Below are 16,125 nucleotides of genomic sequence, written 5' to 3'. Positions count from 1 at the left end.
ACCCCCCTTTGGGCTCCTCCTCAGCACCTCACTCCACTTACATCCCTGGCAAGAAGGAAATCAAGGCACAGAGACCAAAACAGAGCTAAACCAAATAGAAGGAATCACCTTCACAAGATTCTGCTGCTGATACAGAAGCGTAGAGTCCTGGGGTAATTGGAAGGTGCTGCATTCAGAGATATCTTGTGCATAATACATTGCTCTTTTCTTGGAACATGATCTGCTCTCAGTTGCTCTTCTACCTCCTCCAAAGGCAGGGCTTTAACGCTGCAAGCGCTGAGGGCACCAGGAGAAGCAAGCTACACCTGAGACAAGCTACAATTACAGCTATAAATTTTAGCATAAAGCTCAGGAGAGTAGAAAGCAGAACATTGTCAGTCACAAGCTTTTAATTCCCAAACTGGCTCCTGAAAAAGATAAGGTAAAGCCAAACCAGATTAACCAACTTCAAAGCAAGCAGCAAAGCATTGGCGTGCTAGAATAGAAGGCAGCTGTTGAGAGCACTAATGAATAAAACAGATAGATCTTCCTTACTGACTTGCTCCTTGTCCCTTCCAGGTTTTTGGAAGTCTCCTGTGATTAGTCCCGTCCCATAACCAGATTACAGCATCCAGGCAATGCAGGAATGCCTGCTACAGAAATGTTTAAGAGACCGATACAGGAATGCTAGTAGCAGCTCCGTGGAATTGTCTTCTCCAAGGAAGAACAATATTAAATGACTCTTACAAAGAATGCACAAAGCACTTATTGTTGTACTAATCATCAACTTTCTAAGTAAAATGAACCAATTTGCTAATTAAGACTCATGACAATTCATCATGGCTGTAACTATGCATTTCAGATGATTCATCACCCCATAACCGGCTCCTGCCGCTCAGGGATGTGCGTAATGGCTGCCTCCAGCGTGCAGGAGGGAGCGCGGCTCCTTCCCTGCCCCGAGCAGTCCTGCTCATCAGTCACCTTGGCCTGGCTCCGGGCGGCTGCTGCTTTCTAAAGGGAACAAAAAAAGAAAAAAGAAAAAAAAGGGGGGAAAAAAAAAAGGCAGCTTGAGACAGAAATAATCTTTTTTAAGTTGGGATGGGAAAAATAGTTGCCCTTTCTAATGTTATTTGATCTGGATGATCAGAAACCGAGCAGATACGTCTCATGAGTTCCAAGTGATATATTTTAAATTAACATCTGCCCAATTGATGACAGGGGTCAGAGTCTCCTGCTGAAGAAGGAAGGAAGAACACTACCTCGCAGCAGAGAGGACGATGCTTCTGATGACTAAGAAGGGCAGACCCAGAGACTGGCAGACTCCGGGAGGGGGAAGCCCAGAGACTCAGTGTCTCCTGCTCGCTGGATATCTGCTCTCTGGACCTCTCACTACCTGGGCGTCCACTCACTGGGGCTCCCCATCACTGGGCACCCCACTTGCTGAGCCCCACGAGGATGCCCAGCCTTGAGAAGGAGAGTGTGAGCACAGAGCCCTCCCGAGGCACAGCCATGCCTCCTCTCCCTTGGGCAGCATCCAGAAGACCCTTCCCCTACATCGAAGCAACCCTGAGAGCTTGAATTGGCCACACAATGTGACTCTTCACTCCACTGATGATCTCTCAGCTTTCTAAACATATTCCCTTCTTCTCTGCCTCAAGATGGGTAAACAATCTTACCCGTTTAACAGAGGAGGCACAAAACTCCATAACTTACCCAAAAACACCTCGCTTCCTGCTGGTGCCCATGCCATTTGCAGGATGCCCCTATAAAGGCAAGAAGCAACACCAATATTAAGAGATTTGTATTTTACGTTCATCTCAGATGTAGCCTTTCTCACTTAAACACCATGGTTTGACCTCTCCATCTCAGGTTCACAAAATGCAGACAAATCAGTCCCCAGGAGCTGCAGGATGAACATATCTCATCTCCAGGGAGTTCTGCAGTGCAACGAAGGATTAATTAGACGAGGAAACTCAAGGTACTACAGCTGCAATGCTACAGGCAGGGCCACACCAGGGAAACACCATGACCACCAGAATACTCCAGCTTCCCAACTTTAGCCCAGCAACAGTGTTCACACACTGGGGGAGCACCAATCTCCTGTTCCTGTAAGACATCACCATGAAGACAAAACAAATTCAGCGCAATCCCTGAGTTGAATTCAATGACTCCCGTGGGCAACGTAGACCCGCATTGTCATGAAGGAGCCTGCTAGGGCTGGGCTTGCTGCTGCCGGTGGGAGCGGTGCCCCTCGCCATCCCGTCCCGCACTGCTGGCACAGGCAGCCGTGGCCACGGAACTGTCTGCAATCACCCACCAGCTCTAAACAGGACGTTATAGTTTTAACCATCTTGAAGTGGGCCAAGCTAGCTCCACCAGCCTCCGTAATTCAAGGTACAACCTCTCAGAGAGTCCTCTCCTTGCTTCCCTGCTCTATTTGCCTCCTGGGTGCTCCGAGAGGGGCTGTGTGATGTAAACGAACCTGCTTGAGGGTGAATTTTTCTGGGGCCAGAGGGATTTGGCACCTGTAAAGCGCCGGGACAAGGTGAGTCCCAGAAATACCACGAAACCAGCCCAGCAGGCTGTGCTGAGGAGGGAAGGATGCTCGGCAGCCACGTACACTCTGCCCCACGGATAAGGGATACAAATCTAATCCTTCACACCTCTGAGGCAGCAAGAAGAGCCTGGCAGCACCTCCCAAAGACCTGCTGCGTGCCTGGGCTTTGACATCTTCTTCTAAAGGGTTTTTTCAGCTCAACCAGCTGTTTGCAAGCAAATCTCACAGCAGAAAGCAAAGCCCTGTTCTAGCAGAGCAACAAGTGCATTGATCACGGCAGTCAGCGCATCCACCAGCCCAGACAGGGACAGGGATGTGTCCCCAGCTGCGCCTTCGCAGAAACCCATCCATCCATCACCACGCAGTGACAGGACAGGAGAGAAGGAACAAGTCAGACAGCAACCACTGGTGTCAAGTCAAGCAGCGCCCAAGCCGAGCTGCGTCAGCAGTGTGAGACTCCCACAGCATCGATCAGCGAGGCGCAACACGAACTCCCTCCTGGGAACATGCTGTCTTACACCTGGACTCTCCACACATGAGTCTTTCAAAAAAGGAATGGCCTTAAATCATCCCTCACGGAGGGACAGAAACAGAGACACCAGCAGGGAAGATGTTTGTGAGGGGAGGACAGCAGCGATTGTAAGGAGTAATGGCTTCCTCCCCCTAAGCAGCGTTAGCAATGCTGGCCCAGCTGAGAAGAGGCCATTTCATTGCAATGCCTTGAGTTTGAGGTTTATAAATTTGGACTGGGGCTCCTCTCAAAGGACCAGATGTGCCTTATTGCAGTTGATGAGACAGGTGGGAGAAATTAAGGGCACGTTACACTTGCTCGCTAAAAAGCACCAGCTAGAGGTGCTTTATCTTTGCAAGATAAGTCGCAGCTCTGACTCCGCATTTATCTTCAGCCCTGCGGAGGGAAGCGGGCTCAGGGGAGCTGAGGAGCAGGTTGTGTTTGTAGGCTCAAGTAAAGCACATGAAAGCACCCTGATTTCTCTAGCCCTTCCACAGGATGGAGCAAACCCCTTCGGACAACCCTGCCAAGGGCAGGTGAAAGGCTCAAAGGCTGTTTGATGGAGGTTAAAAATCACAGCCGGGATAAAAACCAGCTGTGCTGCATCCCCGCTCCCTGACGAGCCGCACCTGCTCCCGGTGTTCCTGGGGGTTAAAGCCGGGCCCGGGGGGGGTGTTAGGGGGGCCGGGCGGGCGGCTGCGCCCATGGACGGCGCGTCGCCGCTGGAGCGGTACCTGGAGCGCTGCGGCGGGCAGGTAGGGGAGGGAAAAGGGGGGGGGGGGAAGAAAAAAAAAGCTGCGTTGGCCGGGAATCGAACCCGGGTCAACTGCTTGGAAGGCAGCTATGCTCACCACTATACCACCAACGCCGCGCTGAACGCCATTTCCCGCCCGCGCCCCAACTGCAGCTCTGCCGCCCTGCGGGGCCCCCCTCCGCCCCGCGCCGGCCGCCATCTCCAGTCCGGCCTTGAATAGGGGAGGAGTGGGCCATAATGGCCCAGAGCTGCCGGGGGCATGGAGGAGCCCTGGAGGGGCTCTCTGCTGAGGGAGGTCGCTCTCAGCTGCTGCAAGGGGAATGCTGCTGCGTTTAAACTCTTGCTATGGAGCGCTGTTTGTGAGGGCCAGCCTGTGTGCCAGGGTGTGTTGGTACTGAAGGGGCAGGAGGCTCGGATCTCTTCGTGCTGGTTGGTAAACGTTTGCAAAAATTTCTTTTTTTGGTATTTAGAATAGTTCTCCTGGTCTTTGGTGGTTGCAGAGACAGCAGGGTGAGGGATGAAGGGAGGACTGAGATCCACAGCTGAGCATCATCTTCACCCAGGGAACACAACTTCTTTACTTGCATCCTGTTGTAAACTATTTTTCAGCTCAGAAAATGGGTTTAGCACAGCCTGTTTAAATCCAGAGACCTCCTGGTGGCAGTCAGTAAAGCCCTCTGAATATGGCCCTATAAAGTATATAATGTGGTGAGGTATAACCAGGGTTTTACAAATGCTACTGAGCTTTTTGTATTTCAGGCTTGCTGGAGTACTTGATAGTAGCAGATGTGTGAGATACCACTGCAGAAAGGAAAAAAAAAAAAAATCCAAGTCTGTTGCTTAAAGCAGCTGGATTTGATTAATGTGTACCTGGGTTGCAGGGATTCCTGCAGTGTAAGTGAAAATGGCTGTTTCCCCTCAAGCTGCCCCAAACTTAGTGATCTCAGGCAGGATCTATGTGTGAAATCTTCCTGGAGCTGCTGGGAGATGTCCAAAGCTATGCAGTTGACCGGGTCTTCAGTGAAGTTAATTAACCTAGAGTCTATAGCAATAACCCTTGGCAGCCAGCCCAATATAAACATGGTCTTGTGCCCCCTTTCACAGCCTCTGAGCATCTGTCTAAGAGAAGGCAATCTTCCCCAGCGCTTAACCCTATAAGGGCTTTTTCCCAGACCAGTTATATGGAAACCTGATGAGAAAGAAACAGAAAGTGAATCTTCCTATCTACTTTAGGCAGTTTACTTTCTGTTGCTTTTCTTGATTTGTTTTTCAGCTTTTTAATGTTTCCAGCCTCATATAACATTAATTTCTCCATCACCTTCTTTAAGCTGTGCCACAAACTGTCTACTTTACACCTTTTTCGACTATTGTATTTCTCATGTTCTCTGATGCCCTGTAGTGAGTAGTCCTACAGGCTCACAGTGATGAGACTTCTTTGTATCATCTTCGCTGCATCACAGTGCATACAAAGCTTTCTCAATTAGCTGCTGTACAGTAAGCCTTAGTCCAGTGGAGGTCTTGCAGAGACTGTACCTTCCTTCCCCTGTTGCTAACTTGAAAAATACCTATTTAAAATGGATGTATTTTAGTTATTCCATAGTATATTGTTGTTTGTAACTGTTAATGCATTTGTATCTGACCTCTTAGTTCTCAGATAGTGCTCTTGGATCCTATTTTCCAAAGAGCTGAGGGGTTAAGGAGGACCTAGTCTTATTCAGTAGCACTCTGCCCCAACTGATCTCATATGGGGTTCTGCATCTAGAAGTCAGTTTTCGAAACAGTTTTGAACCTAGGTGTTCATGATGTGTTCAGAGCTAGACCTGATCACATCTGTATTCAAGCTAGTAAGGGTTCTCTGGGAGGATTTGTCACTTAGTAAGAGTTTTCCAAGTGTCTACAGGCAAATACACTGCAAAGTAGGAGCAGAGATCTCCCTGTGTGCATGGCTGTGTTGCTAAGCGAGCTGATTAACCCAGAACATAGAGCAGTGCTAGCTCAGGGCTGAAAAGCATTGATCTGGAAACCCTGCTCCCACTGGAGCTCAGGCAGTTGCTGCCAACTCAAAGGCCTCAGTCTTGTGCACTCTTCCCTGTTCTGATTTGTGCTTGGACTTTTCAACTCCTTTTGGCTCTCGAGCCCAAAAATGCCTAAATGAACACAAAACCTCTTGTATGGATCATCTGTCAACCTGCTGTGGGTATTGGCAGAAACCACCTTTTTGGAAGAAGCTTTCCACTAACTAGAGGCTTATGCCCTAATGGATAAGGGAATAAATCCTTTCCTAAACTCTTGCCTCCTCGATATTGTGATGCCTTTTAAATAGCTTTTAATAATAAATAGCTGATAAAGAAGGACATTAGTATGCAAGAACTTGCTTGCAGATATGTTGCATGCTTGATCTGGGAAAGAAAGCTGAATGTGTCTCACTTAAATCGGTCTGGTGACCTCCAGCAGCTGAAAGAATAAACTGTTCGTGATTCTGTGAGCTGCTGCCCTCTGTTGCACAAAGCCAACACCACACTGACCCTGTCCCCTGGTAGCAGGGAGAGGAAATAGTAATATACTGAATGGGAGGTAAAGCCAGCCAGAAAATGCCAGCTGTCTTCCTTGGAAAAACTCATAAGCAATTAAGTTGGTTATGCGCGTAACTGAGGCATGACAACGGCTGTGAAGGGCAAAGTGCCAACATTGTTCCTCCAGTCACTGCTGAAGGTATATAGTATTTCTCAGTTTATGGTATTAGAGGAGTACTCTAGACTGCCTTTGAAGTGTAGTGGGAAAATGTGTATCTCCACTATAGAAGTTATCTGGATTTTTATATGCTGATAGACAAGCAAATGACACACTTCCAAACCTTAAGACTATTCTTTGCTATAATATGTATGGGGAAAAATGATTTCAACTTCCTCATTGAATAGAAGATTAATCTTAATTTATTCTCCCAGTTAATGTTTTAATACAAGATCCTTAATGACACTTTTTCTTAATTCAAGGATGACCTCTCAGCTAGTCCTCAGCTGTTTACTCCCATGAGCCCTTACGATGTAGACCTTCCAATTCAAACAACTGAAGATGTGTTGTTCAGTTCCCAATTTAATCAGCCCAAAGAGCTTCCAGCAGACTTCTCTGTGGATCTCAGCTTTCTTCCAGATATTACCCAAGATAACAAAGAACAAAATCTATCTGAAGATGGTCATGAAATGCAAAAAGAGCGTGATGGGTCAATATCAAGAAATGAGGACAGCAGTATCTTCATGGATGAAAGCACCTTGTCATATCCAGATGCAACTCAACCATCTCCTGAAGCATCTGGTGTGTGTCCTCCTCTGACACCAATGACTCCTATGACCCCGGTGACACCTGCATCAGAAAGCTCTGGCATAGTTCCTCAGTTACAGTAAGTTTATGTATGCGTGATATATAGCATATATAATAGTCATCGTTTCGCTTAAACTGTAATGTACTGCTCTGACTTCTCACTTGGAGAATGTAGCAAGCATTAAATAAGCCCATGCAAAAAACTATAGGGGCAGTTACTCCTCTTTGAAGAGAGGTGGAGCAAATGAACTGACGGTATTGGAAGGCAACTGGATGCTGTGCTGATCAGTGCAATACAAAAATGGAAATGGCACAGAACAATACCCAGCTTAGCAAAACAGGGGAGAGTGGACTTGATAAACGTGCTGGCTGAGCAAGTATCTGAAATGCCTCTGCCTTGTTAAGGGGGAAGAAGTTTCCCCTTCTGTTACGGGAGAAGGAGACAGGAGATGAAGTCTCCAATGGGAGAAGTGTTTGGTAGAAATTATTTATATATAGTATGTACTGCTAGTTACTTCAGGCTGCAGAATGAAAAGATAAGTAATACTTGAAAAGGAGGATTTCTTCCAGCAAGGAGAATGTTAAGGATGACAGCGGACTCCAGGGGTTTAAAGATGTCAGTCTGCTTTTTTGAGTGCAGAAACAGTCTGAACTGAGCAAGGGAAAGGGGCATGAAAAGAAATGTGAGAAATTCTGGCCTCGTTAAAAGATCCTGTCCTGTCTAGGCTAGAGCAACTATGGAGTAGTTTATACCTGTAGAGAATAACATACCCTTACCTACTTGAGAGTGCTGTAGTAACTCTGTAAACACTCAGTAATGGTTCAATTCAAAGCTGTAAAAGACTTCAGTGATGTAGTTATTGGAAGACACATAAACTTACTATTCAGAGACTAATAATTTCGTACCTTGTTATAGCTCAGAAACAGTAATTTTGGTATTGAATTACTGAAGTTTTGCCAAAAGTAGCTTAATGCTAGAGTGGGAAAGAGGCAGGCAGGAAATTGGTTGATGGCAATTATTAATGGGAGTGTGAATTTGCATTAAGCTAATAATACTGGGGGTTGGCTCTGCAGTGACTTGCTTTTGCAATAAGAAAATTCTTCTCTCATTCCTCAGGAATATAGTGTCAACTGTAAACTTGGCTTGTAAACTAGATCTGAAGAACATAGCTCTGCATGCCAGAAATGCAGAATATAACCCAAAGGTAAATCGTATGGGCTCTTAAGCTTTACTCTCTCACTTCCCTTCCTCAGTGCTGCTTGATTCTAACATACAGATTCACCATGAGCTTTGTCCCTTTTCTAATAGCACTGTCTTGACCCATAGGAGAAAGTCATGAAATTCTGCAAGTTGGGCCTGTTAAATTAAAAGAAATATAGGGGACCACAAGGAGATTGGGTTTTTTTCTTTGAATAAAGCCCTACCAATGAGATGTTAACCAGACTATTTAAGAAAGGAGATGAACTCTCCCACCTGTGGCCAGCTACCTCCAGCTGAAAGGGCTCAAGCAGCCCTCACTAGGGAGGTTAAAACCCGTGTCTGAATTAAAGAGAATTACTGGAGTCAGAGTGGTATTACATGATACTTCTAGCAAGTGGCCTAGACTGCAGAAACTTACTGGGAATAGATTGGGTTTCTGTAAGTGACTCCAGACTGCTCAACAAAATGTAAGGGGCAAGGCAGTGGTCCTGTGACTGTAGTCTTAAGCCCCCTGGTCCTAGGTGGGTGGAAAATAACTTCAGGGTGGTAATAAACACTTGATACAAAGCAAATACATGCTGTGTTGAGCTTTGAAAGCGACAATTCTTGAAAGAATGAACAGAAATACAGTCTGGCTAAATCCCTCAGCTGGACTGTGAGGTCTTCCTTCAAATTTGTAGAGGTTTGCTGCTGTGATCATGAGAATCAGAGAACCACGAACAACAGCCCTCATCTTCAGTTCAGGAAAAATGGTCTGCACAGGAGCAAAAAGGTATTTTTTTTGTTTTTCGTTCCCTCTAAAGGTCTGGGGTCTTGCAGCTATGCCTACATTCTGATGAAATGTGTCAGAAAACCTTGTTTAAATTACTTAGCAAAGGACTGTCATAATTGCAAGCAAAAAAAAATGAAGCACTGGTATTGAAAAATGTCTAACTTTCTTCATGATGGCAGTTTAGTAATTACTGAACTATGTGCTTCTGTCCCTGAATATAGATAGAGCTGAGCAGACATTAGCAGAAAAGCAGAAAAGCCCAGGAATTGTTAAGGGGTTATTTGCATTTCTCACTGACTTCAGAGTGAATTAGGACATAACTTGTGTCTGTCAAGTCTCTCTTCAGTGTCTCTGTTCACCAGTCAACACATCTGCCTCGAGAAAAAATGGGAATTGGAGAAAAGCAAAGATTACTTCTGTACTTTGAAGCTCTTTTCCTCAAGTTCAGCAGCTGCCTTGACTTTTATGTCCCTAACTTGTCAATGAGATAATGCATTAATTTACAGCTTAGGAGACCTCTTCTCCAACCCCTACTACCACCCCAACTAGCTAGATGATTGTACTGGTGTCTGCAGTCTACCTCTTGGATCAGCTCTGAGAAGCTGTTGTAAGAAACTGAGAAAGAAACCTCTGAAAAGGGGAACTCCTGGGTCATGCAACGTGCTCCAGTGTGCTCAAATAGACCACAGGAAAGTGGTCTATCTCCTTTTAGCTCACTGAAGTGGTTCTGGGGATACAGCCTTGCTATTCTGAGCCGTAGTGTATCTTTTTCTGGAGCACAGGTTAGCATGGTGGTGGCTCTAAACTGACTTCCATCTTGAGAGCAGAAAAAAGCCCTAATCGAAGCTGCTCTCCCCTTCTGCTCTTCCTTCAGTGAAGAGCAATCACGGCTCGCAGCCAGGAAGTACGCGCGCGTGGTGCAGAAGCTTGGGTTCCCTGCCAAGTTCCTGGACTTCAAGATACAGAATATGGTTGGGAGCTGTGACGTGAGGTTCCCCATCCGACTGGAAGGCTTGGTTCTCACACACCAGCAGTTCAGCAGGTATGTCGAAGTCAGTTGCAACCCCATGCAACTTGGAGCAGTGTCTTTGTGAGCTGCGGGCAGACTCAATTCTGAGGCTGTACGAGCCTGGCAAAAGAGAGTCATTAACTTGATACTGAATATCAAGCATGTCTGTTGCTCACCAAAAGACATGCTCACTGGTTCAGCGAGCATGAAGCGGCTGTAGATGCCATGTGTTACAATAAAGATAGTAAGGTTTATTTTCTGCAATAACTCCTGTTCTGAGTGGGGCAAAATGACCCTCTGCTTAATTGCCAGGATGACATACAGCAGCTAGCAGTAAAGCTTCCAGTGCTTGAAACCGTGACTGACACAATTCAGCAGTGAAGGGCTCTTCTAAATTCCCCTCCTGTGTATTGTTCGCTGCTTTCTCCTTGCAGGGACACCATAAACACCAGCTTTAGAAACCCTGCAACTGAGAGCATACTACAGAAGCGTTCAGTCATTTCCGGGGTAAACTGGATGCACATTAGATCTGGTTAAGATGAAGGGCTGAAGAACTGCAAGAAGCTCCTGGGTTCTTTGCTCAGTTGGTTAATGAAGAGATTCTCTTTTGTAAAAGCTTTCTTTGACCATGAATATTGTTGTTGGACACAATCTTCGGTGTTGCTGCATATCGGCAGCGTGCACCAGAGATTTTAATTAATCTAAGCAGTGTTGGTGATCAGAATTTTACCAGTCTCCTGTTATTGCCAAGTGCAATATCAAACCTTAGTGGGTATTTTTCTTCACTGCAGACCGTGTCAATAGGAAAATAACCAGTCTTGAGCAAACAATTCAGGTTTAATCGGAGCAGCTCTTAAGCTACTTGAACCTGGTCTATGCCATTGCTCTATGGTGAACCTGTAATACTAAGTGGGCCTCTTAACTCCTGTCAAACCAGATGCCTATCTGCAAGGGTAAGGTTTCTAACCCTCAGGCATGAAGCCAGACTCCAGCTGCAAGATACAGAACTGAAAATATGGTACGTTTCTGGGATAGCACTTCAGTTCTGTCTGGATGTCTATTAGCCATCAATTTAAAGTAAACCTGTAGTTGAGTGATGGGCATGCTGTGCTTTCAAGATGGGCTTGTTCAGAACTAGTTATTGCCATCACTGAGGAAAGGATGAAGATTTCAGCATTTGACAAAATCAAAATTCAGTTGTCTTTTGTTAGCACTGCATTTAATATTTTGCATTTAATTTGGGGACTACATATATATTAAAAGATTCACTTGGCTGTCATCTTACTTGCACAAGATGCTTCCTGATAAGGGCTCTTTGCAGGCTAAGAAGGATTTGAGTACTGTTTGAAGATTACAATAGTGGTTTCAGTGCTATGGAAAATCAGATTCAGAAGTGGCTCAGAAGTCTTTAAAAGTAAGCATGAAGAACTCCTACCAGCTCCGGCTGGGATTACGAGGTTTCTCTTGAAGATGTCTAAAACCTGACCTGCCTTTCTCTGGGTAGCTAGCTAAAATCTGTGGGTTTAATTACTCCATTGTTAGTATAATTAAAGAGCACTTTATGCATTTATACAGCATTGAAACAGTATTTGCATTTTACTAATCTTACTTGCTTGCTTTGAAACAGCTATGAACCTGAACTATTTCCTGGCCTTATTTATAGGATGGTCAAACCAAGGATAGTGTTGCTTATCTTTGTGTCTGGAAAAGTTGTACTGACTGGTAAGTGGTCTCCCTCTTTATATCTGTAACCAAGTGCTACCACATCTCCTGAGAAAGCATTTAAATTGAACATTAGCTAAACTAGTGTCTTGCCACAGTAAAGCCACTCAACAATCTTTTTTTAATGCCTACTGCTGCTTATCTGTGTTTTCTGCAGAAAACAGTATCAGTATTGTTGCACTAGAATCTCAATTGCTTCATACAGTGTCTCAGATTTCCATGTTAAACACGAGTATCTTTATTTTATTCAAAATATAATTCCATGTGTCAATGTACAGAATCCCAAGAGGATGCTGACATGTTAGTAACTACTCAGTCACTTAAATACGAATATCACAATAAGCAATTTAAAATTGCTTGGACAGGAAGCAAACTTCTTAAAACACTTCACTGACAACATTTAATAGGGATTATTAGAGGAAAGGGTGGAGATCTAAGAAATTGTTCCAGACTGGCAAAACACTCAAGAGGCAAAAGCCTTGCTCAGCAAGATATCTGTACCTCAGATCCCATGTCAAGAAAGTTGAATTCCTGAGTGCATGTTCCTAACACATTTTTTGTAAAGCTCATTAAAATAGTTCTATTCAGATGTATTGAAGGGTAAATGGTACCTGTTCCCAGAGGACCCGAATGCTGTATGTATATTCACAACACAGCTTTGAGGTACATGAAAGACAAAAGAGAAGCACCTGCTTTTAGTCAGAGATTCTTACAATCATAAATCATGAATGAGCTCAGCTAACTGAAGAACAGGGCACTTGGTACAAAGATTAAATGTTTCCCCTTCCAGTGTCCCCCTACCTTCTTCTTAGGTCCAGTAAAATCATTCTGGCCAGTTCCATTCTGCTGATACTTGCATTTTCGGGTACACTAATTGCAACACTCTCGAGTGTGCAGCAGGCCCAGAAGGACTAAGGTAAGTCCTTGTCTGTGAACACTGGGCTCAACCGTAATAACAAAACTGAATTTGCTGAGCTGCGAGGGTTTTTTTTTTTCCCTTATCGAGAAAGTAACTTGAAAGTAACTGTAGTAATGCAGATGAATTGGTCACGTCCAAGTGTGTTCTGAGGGAAAGGTTTACACGTTCATCCTGAGTGCCACTTAATCCAACTGCTAGTTCAGTTAAACGCAGTTTTTCTGTAGCTAATGTTTGTTGCACTAGCATGTTAGAGTAGTGTCACTGTCAAGGAATGTTCCTGCCTACTGCAATAGTTAGTGTACAAGACTTGGTATTAAAGATTTGCTTGCAATAACGTGGAAGAGGCTGGCTTTGAAATCACAGGTGCCCTAACAAAGCTTAAAAATAAAAATGCTCCTCAGAACTGGAAGAGGGGAGTTCTCAAACTGTGGATCAACTTCCAGTATTGAAATAAATGCCCTTCATTTCTTGTTTCTATCTTTCCACTTACCTTATCAACAGGTGGAGCTGTTACTGTTAAGCATGGTTCTTCTCAGTTTTTTTTTTTCAAAGGCAATGTTTTGCACCTGTCAAGAGTAGCCAACTGCAGTTTTGGTTCCGTAGACTGAACAAAACTAGTCTAGTCTTTAAAGCAAAGCAAGCTAGAAATTGTTCTTTGTGAGGTGGCAGAAGTACGATAGAAATTCTGCCTTTAACAGCAAGTTGCTTTTAAGCTCCTGTGTTCCTTCATGGTTTGTAATCTTATCATTAGGTTTGAGTTGCATTCAGTTATTCTCAACACTCTGTTAATTCTTAACCTGTTTTTTCCTAAATGTCTTTCTAGGAGCAAAAGAGCGTTCTGAAATCTATGAGGCATTTGAGAACATCTACCCCATTCTAAAAGGTTTCAAGAAAGCATCATAACATGGCCCATAAAGCAACTAAGAATAATACGTGGGTTTGTATTACTATGCATGGAACAGAAGCAAGGGTATTCCTGGGCCCAATTGTGCCGTTGTGGATTATTAAGCAAATGATGCTATTCCAAATGCTATAAATGCTGATGCCTTTCTATAGTTTGTGAAATGTTTTTTTGCTGTCACATTAGCTGGCTGTGAGTTCTGACGTGAGTTCTGACAACTTCTGTCAAGCTGAAAAATTTGCTAAATGAATATACTTTTAATAGAATGCATATTAAGGTGGCACTTAAGTATTTTGTAATAGAAAATTTTGTAATAGAATTGTGTCTTTTGTCCCCCTGTTGAACAGGTGAATCAACACTGCACTTCAAACTAGCTTTATCAAAATCCTCAGCTTTAAGTGTACTGAAACCTAGCTCCTGCAATGTTGTATTTTCATGTTTAAATGCAAAATATATTTTTGTCTACAATATAGATTACAAAATCCAGCATGACTTGATTTCAGTGTTTTGAAGATGGTGGTTATAGAGGACATCTACAGAGTCCCTCTGATCCTACCGGTTGGATCAACTCTTGTGTGTAATGGCATTGGTACTCCCTTTACAAAGACATTCAAGGCCCCTGACAGTGCTGGAACATACCTAGAAAGTATGCGGGTGGAGGGGTAACTAAGCAAATTATCTAATGTGTCATTAGACACGAATTAGATTTCAACAAAATTGTATCCTCTCGTGTTACTGAAGTTCTCTCAGATAATGGGAGTTTGCTGCTTGGCCCAGACAAAAACGTGTTGGTTAGGAACTGCTTTTAAAATGGACTTGAGGAAAATACAGTGGGGGTTCTTGTACTTTGTTTTATCTCCAAGTGAACTCAAGGTGTCCTTTGCAAAAGGTGTCATGCTCAGACCGGTGATGTGACTAGGAACAGTGTAAAGATTATCCCTTGACTGTTCTGGTACCACCTATGATTCCCTGGAAGCAAGGTTTTTTTTTTTTCAAGAACAGGGCTTCGGTGCTGCTGGGGTTTGTCTTGTGTCGTCCTCTTGTTTCCTGCTGAAGGTCTGTCAGGAAGCTCCCTGAGCCACTAGAGGTTGCTGTTAGATGACTTAAGTGTAACCCTGGCCAAAAGCTACCTCTGTCCTTCCTGATGGAAATACACAATGTGGGCAATGGCTTAATACAGAACAGGGTGTCATCGTCTTGCTGGGCTTAGTTTTGCTGTCCCAAGTTTATTTCTGAATCGGTGAGGATGTGATTTCAACTTCTGTGTCTGTAATATCTCGTGAGTGCTTTTATAACTGTCTCTCTGCTCCTCTGGAAAAAGAGTTTGAAAAACTTCATGCACTTCCTTGTGATAAGCTGGGCTTAACTATGTTATCGGTTTCTTTTGTCACAGTCAAACTCTGGATTTCCACACTCAAATCTATTCTAAACAGAGGCTTACTTTTCTGTTTGTTTTCTAACACTGTAGACTTTCCACAGCTATGGGCTGGACTTTTATTTGCACTGTAGCTGTAAAAGCTGATAAGCTTGAGTTACAATAATCTTTTGCAAGTGAAAAACAACCTGTTCTTATTGGGGTGCTGGAAAAAGTTTATCTAAGATGAGCCCTCTTCAAGAAACTGCCTTTTAATTAAGAGCTTGCCACATAATTTCATGAGTAAAGTTAATGCTCTTTGAAAGTGTGGATAAAGTCTCAAAGATAAGAAATGGGCTCTGTGCCTTTTCACTGAGCTACTGATAACTTAATGTTTGCTATGGTAACTCTTGTCTTGAAAACAACTATTTGGTTCTACCTACGTAGTGCTGTTCATGCTAGTGTTCTGTAGCACTTAAATACACTAGGAAGGGGAAACAATATAGGCTGGGATTCTCTTTTTTTTTTTTTTTTTTTTAAACTGGGACATGTTTTGGTTTTGTTGGGCTTTTTTAAGGGGGTATTGCTTTGAGTTATTCTGGCTTGTGTGGACTCTGTCTTGTAATTGCCTGGTGTTTCCCACTCTATCCTCACACAGGGGACTGGCTTCCGTACCCATTTAACTCTTGATTCTGGCTCCAACCTTGAGGCTGGGGTGAGGAAACCTACTAGCCTGTCACTCTTAAGGACGTGTATCAATATTTGCCACTCTTCTTATACAAACTGTTCTTGATATTATTGTAAATACAAGCCCAAGAGCCATTGGTTGGTATACGTAGTCCATGTGGCAGTGCTACTGGCTGGCTATGGTGCAGATGGCCCCCTTGGGACTGCAGTGGGGATAACTGCGGTTGGAGCCCACCACTGCCCTGCCCTGGGAAGTCAAATGATGCCTCCGCTGGGTTACAGCGGCACCTGTATGAGGTTCACGTGAACGCCCACCAGCCCAGGAAGCAGAATACAACCACACTGCTTATACAGGCTTTAGTAAGCACAATGGCAGATCTGCAGTGGTGCTGTTTACTTTTTTTTTATTTCAACTTCTGTAAAGAAAAGAAAGTTATCACT

General features: G+C 44.1%; 1 protein-coding gene and 1 non-coding gene across 2 annotated transcripts; one reads left to right on the top strand and one right to left on the bottom strand.

The window, feature by feature from the left end:
• Positions 1–3,751: 3,751 nt before the first annotated feature.
• Positions 3,752–14,047, top strand: TBPL2 (TATA-box binding protein like 2). The gene is made up of 7 exons (XM_075152407.1): positions 3,752–3,802; positions 6,795–7,198; positions 8,237–8,324; positions 9,001–9,092; positions 9,967–10,134; positions 11,729–11,823; positions 13,566–14,047. Exons 1-7 carry the CDS (start codon positions 3,752–3,754, stop codon positions 13,643–13,645), a joined length of 978 nt encoding a protein of 325 aa, XP_075008508.1. The 3' UTR covers positions 13,646–14,047.
• Positions 3,844–3,915, bottom strand: TRNAG-UCC (transfer RNA glycine (anticodon UCC)). Its single transcript has one exon. It is a non-coding gene; the product is annotated as a tRNA-Gly (tRNA).
• Positions 14,048–16,125: the final 2,078 nt, after the last annotated feature.

This window comes from Calonectris borealis, chromosome 5 (assembly GCF_964195595.1).
Source record: "Calonectris borealis chromosome 5, bCalBor7.hap1.2, whole genome shotgun sequence".
NCBI classification, from domain to species: domain Eukaryota; kingdom Metazoa; phylum Chordata; class Aves; order Procellariiformes; family Procellariidae; genus Calonectris; species Calonectris borealis.
Note: the sequence above shows the minus strand (reverse complement) of the source record. Positions and strands in the feature narration are given on the sequence as shown.

Bases quoted from the DNA above. Each gene is read 5' to 3' on its own strand.
- TBPL2 (XM_075152407.1), top strand. From the start codon at position 3,752: ATGGACGGCGCGTCGCCGCTGGAGCGGTACCTGGAGCGCTGCGGCGGG. The intron at 3,803-6,794 runs GTAGGGGAGGGA...TCTTAATTCAAG, and splicing joins TGGAGCGCTGCGGCGGGCAG to GATGACCTCTCAGCTAGTCC. The intron at 9,093-9,966 runs GTATTTTTTTTG...CTCTTCCTTCAG, and splicing joins GTCTGCACAGGAGCAAAAAG to TGAAGAGCAATCACGGCTCG.